Below are 5,000 nucleotides of genomic sequence, written 5' to 3'. Positions count from 1 at the left end.
AGAGAGACACAGACGACAATAACGGTGATGAAGTGAAACGTAAAAGAGAGGGACGATACAGAAAGAAAATGAAAATGAATGGGGGGAATAAAGAGGGGAGAGGCATAGACGACGATAATGGTGATAAGGTAGGACGAAAGAAAGAGAGAAAAATTACCGAAGAAAAAAAATATTGTGCTGGGAATAGAAGGAAACAGAACGACAATAATGATAATGAAAGCGAACGAAAGATAGAGAGAAAAGACACCGATGAAGAGGTAAGCCACGCAGAGAATAAAAGGGTGGAAGAGGCAGAGCCGGCGATAATGATGATAGTGAGTGATCGAGCGAAAATGATAAAAAAGAGAGTTAAAGATAAAGGGGAAAACTTTGGTGTTTGCAAAAAGAATAATGGAGAAATCCTGCGAAGCGGAAAATAACCAAAAAGATGATAAGAAAAGAAGATATCTCCGTAAAAGAAGAAGAGAAGATAAAAAAAACACAAACAGAGAAATGAGGATAAAAGAAGAAGAAAAAGAAGAGAAAGAGACAATGCACTAAATATTGGAGAAATGAAAATAAATATATCGAGAGAGTTAAAAAAAAAATGTAAAATAGTTCACTGAACGCAAAAGATGATCAAGTGAAGAGCGTGTAACATGGAAAAAGAAAAATACATATATATGTGAGAAAAACGAAACAGAACAGGAAGCGATCTTTGTACCTCAACACTAAAAAAAAGAAAGAAAAAAAAAGAAAAACAAAAAACAAACAATATACCGACAATTCGAAGTTATTTATGCAAGTTGTTGATGTTGCATAAAACTATATCTCCATAGGGAGATACAATGTAAGAAGATGTTAACTGAATTGGTGCAAGTTTGAAAGGCGGGAATAAGTTTACCGAAAACAAAACATTATTATGATTACACAGATAATAACAGCAACAGGTATGATAATGATGTGTGTGTGTGTGTGTGTGTGTGTGTGTGTGTGTGTGTGTGTGTGTGTGTGTGTGTGTGTGTGTGTGTGTGTGTGTGTGTGTGTGTGTGTGTATATATATATATATATATATAATATATATATAATATATATATATATATATATATAGTGTATATATACATATATATATATATATATATAAATATATATATATATATAATATATATTATAATATATATATATATATATAATATATATATATAATATATATATATATATATATATATATATTATATATATATAATATATATATATACATACATATACACACTCTTACACAAATATTCGCATATGTGTTGATCTTTGTATTTGACTCTATTCTAATAAAACAACATGCAGAAATCCCAACCACAAATACTTGCAATGACACATCACCAACCAATAACGAACACCATATGCAACCTACACCCTATGCAGATCCAACCCTACATGCAAACATCACACACTCGACCCACCGTGAACTGTAATCTTGGCCGGAGAACGAGAGGAAAGTTCACGCCCTCCCAGCTGATCCCTGACGCGGCAGTTGAAGGAGGTGAATGCATCCTCGCGGGTCACAGAGGTCACGAGGAGGTCACCCGTGGAACCCACCATCTGGTACCTGCCTTCTGTGGGAGGGAAAAGGAAAAATATGCCATGAATTTTGTTGATTATCGGGTTTTCATGGTTTTATTGCTAGTGTTGTAGATACTATTATTGTCTTCATCGTTGTTGTTGTTTGTAAGATAATACGCATAGATGGAGTAAATATTATAGTTACTGTTATCTTTATTATTGCAATCATTGCAATTGTTACAACTTGTCAATATAATAATTATATTTGCTATTGCTGTTGCTATTGTTGCACTTATCATAATGAATATTATCATTATTATTGTTATCTTTATTGCTATTATCATCATCATTGTTATTTTTTATTACTATTATCATTATTATAACTATCATTATCATTATTGTTATCATCTTTAAAATTATTATTATTATTAATTTTATTATTATTGTTATCATCCTCATTATTGTAATTTCTTTATTAGTAATAGTATAATTTTTTATCATTATCTTCATGCTCATTGTTATTATTATTACTACTACTAATATTATCATTATTATTACTGTTATTATTATTATTACCATTATTATTATTATTATTATCATTATTATTATCATTATTATTATCATTATCATTATTATCATTATTATCAGTATTATCGAAAGAAAACATGAAGGCATAAACATCCACGAACAGGACAAAGGAAAGAAAGAAAGTAGAGGAGAAAGAAAGGAGAAGGGAAAGGAGGAGAGACAGGAGGCGAGAAAGGAACAGAAAAAGGAGAGAGAGGAATAGAAAAAATGAAGAGAGAGAGGAAGAGAAAAAGGAGGAGATAAAAGAGAAGAGAAAGAAGGAGAGAAAGAAGGAGAGAAAGGAGGAAACCCAAACCCAGATCCCCCTTTCCCTCCCCTCCCCCTCCCCCTTCCCCTTTCCCTCTCCTCCCCCTCTCCTTTCCCTCCTCCTCCTTTCCCTCCCCGTCCCCCTCCCCCTTTCCCTCTCCTTCCCCTCTCCTTTCCCTCCCCGTCCCCCTTTCCCTCTCCTCCCCCCTCCCCCCTTTGCCCCCTACGCTCCGATTCCCAGATCTCCTCACGCAAGCCTCTGCCTCGGGCCTTCGATGACTTGCGTAAACTTGGCTTATTAGCGTCGAGATTCTTGCCTTTGAGAGCACTTTCGCCTTCTTCATTATCTTTTCTTTTTCCCCTCTTCCTTTTTTTCTTTATTATGATTATGTGTTTTGTTTTCTTATTTTATTTCCTCTGTTTTATCTTTTTTCTCTTCGTCCTATTCTTCTTCTTTTTCTACTTCTAGTACTACTACTACTACTACTACTAATACTACTACTACTACTACTAATACTACTACTACTACTACTACTACTTCTACTACTACTACTACTACTACTACTACTACTTCTACCACCACCACTACTACTACTACTATACTACTACTACTAAGAATCATATTTCTCCTTTCCTCGTTTCTTCAAATCTACTTCTTCTTCTTCCCATCTTCTTCTCCATCTGTTTCTTCTTCTTTAGCTATTCTCTCTTTTATCCTCTGCTTTATTTTCGTTCGGTGGAATCAGTTGGTGTGAAAACATGTAGTGAAGTGGACAGTAATTAATGTTGTGGCTACTGGAGTCTGAACAAGAGGTGTTTGTTTTGTGGTTTCTAAGTAAGCATGTAAGACTCACATACCACACTCTGCGGGTATTTTCTCTTCACTCTCGTCTCTGTTTGCCTGTCTGTCTGTCTGTTGCTCTCTTTTTTCTCTCTTTTTTTTCTTCCTCCCTTTCTTTTTCTATAGCTTTCTCTCTCTCTCTCTCTCTCTCTCTCTCTCTCTCTCTCTCTCTCTCTCTCTCTCTCTCTCTCTCTCTCTCCCCTCTCTTCCTCTTCTTCTTCTTCTTCTTGTCTTTTTCTCTCCCCCCCTCTCTATCCCCCCCCTCTCTCTCTCTCTCTCTATCCCTCCCTCCCTCCTCCCTCCCTCTCTCCCCTCTCTCTCTCTCTCTCTCTCTATCTATCTATCTATGTATCTCTCATTCTTTCTTTCTTTCTCTCTTCCTTCCTCTTCTTCCTAATCTCTTCTTCTCCTCGCTCCTTTCCCTCTTTTTCTCCCTGTGTTCTTCCTAATCTCTCCTTCTCTTTCCCCTCCTCCCTTCCCCTCTCTTTCCCTATGTAATCACATATGCGAGTTGTGTTACCAATTGCCCCGACGTCGAATAAATTCTTTGCCCACTCAGAGATGTAAACATTTTCCTTGGGATAAATCAAGCAGGCTTTCTAAGAATACGGATCGTCTCGCGTTTGATTTCTTTAAGAGAGAGAGAGAGAGAGAGAGAGAGAGGGAGAGAGAGAGAGAGAGAGAGAGAGGGGGGGGGGGGGAGAAAGAGAGAGATGTATTTACTTACTGTGTTGCCTATAATTTCCTTAACCAGACTTAGCTTCATCTTTACCTACCCCTCTCTCACCCCCCTTCTCTCTCCCTCTATCTATCTATCTATATATCTATCTCTCCCTCTCTCTCTCTCTCTCCCCTCTCTCTCTAACTCTCTTCCTCCTTCCCCCCCTTTCTCTCTCTTTCTTTCTGTCTTCCTCCCTCTCCCTCTCTCTCTCTCTCTCTCTCTCTCTCTCTTTCTCTCTCTCTCTCTCCCTCACTCTCTCCCTCCTTCCCTCCCTCTCTCTCTCTCTCCTTCTCTCTTTCCTCTCTCTCTCCCTCTCTCCCTCGCTCTCTCCCTCCCTCCCTCCCCCTCTCTCTCCTTCCCCCCCCTCCCTCCCTTCCCTCTCCTCTCTTCCCCCGCGCGCCTCCTCTCTCCCTTCCTCCTCTCCACTTTCTATCGCATCCTTCCTAATTGCCTTCCGCCCCTTACCCCTCTCTTCTCAACCCTTCGCTCTTGTTCTCACTTCAGCCTCCTATTTATTTCCCCTCGCCTCTTCCCAATTTTCGCCTCCTCCTCCATCCTCTCCGTCTCCTCCAGGCAGCTCTCTCATCCTCGCTCCTGTTCCCGCTTTCGTTCTCTTTTTCTTCTTACTGTTCTCGTCTTCTTGTTTGTCTTCGTTTTCCCTATTCTCGCTCTCTTCTCCTCTCCATCTTTCTTCGCTATTCCTCTTCCTATCTTCGTCCCCCCTTTTTTTTTCTTCATTTTTCCCTATCCTCGCTCCCTTCCCCTCTTCCTCTTCCTATCATAATTTCTCCTCCTCTTCTCTCTAATTCCTCATCGTTTTTTCTTCCTCCTTCCGCCTTGCCCTTTCTCTCTTCCTTTCTCGCAATCTTCCTCTCTTCTCTTTCTTTATCCTCATCCTCTTCTTTTCTTCTACCTCCGTGTCTTCACATTCTTCCTTTCTTACCTATCTATCTTACCTAACCTCTTTCCTCCGTCTATCTCTCTTCCTCGCTCTATTCTCTCTATCTCCTCCTCTTCCCTTTTTCCTGTCTCTCCTCTGTTGCTCCTCCTTATCCTCATATTTTTCCC

At 39.2% G+C, this 5,000-nt stretch overlaps 1 protein-coding gene across 1 annotated transcript in view; it reads right to left on the bottom strand.

Moving 5' to 3' along the window:
* The window catches only part of LOC119597258 (Down syndrome cell adhesion molecule-like protein 1), a 20,234-nt gene that overhangs the window by 7,598 nt on the left and 7,636 nt on the right, over window positions 1–5,000 (bottom strand). The window contains exon 2 of the mRNA XM_037946791.1: window positions 1,437–1,589. Coding sequence (XP_037802719.1) covers window positions 1,437–1,575 — 139 coding nt within the window. The 5' untranslated portion in view covers window positions 1,576–1,589. The remainder of the gene's footprint in view (window positions 1–1,436; window positions 1,590–5,000) is intronic.

This window comes from Penaeus monodon, chromosome 39 (assembly GCF_015228065.2).
Source record: "Penaeus monodon isolate SGIC_2016 chromosome 39, NSTDA_Pmon_1, whole genome shotgun sequence".
Taxonomy (NCBI): Eukaryota; Metazoa; Arthropoda; class Malacostraca; order Decapoda; family Penaeidae; genus Penaeus; species Penaeus monodon.
Note: the sequence above shows the minus strand (reverse complement) of the source record. Positions and strands in the feature narration are given on the sequence as shown.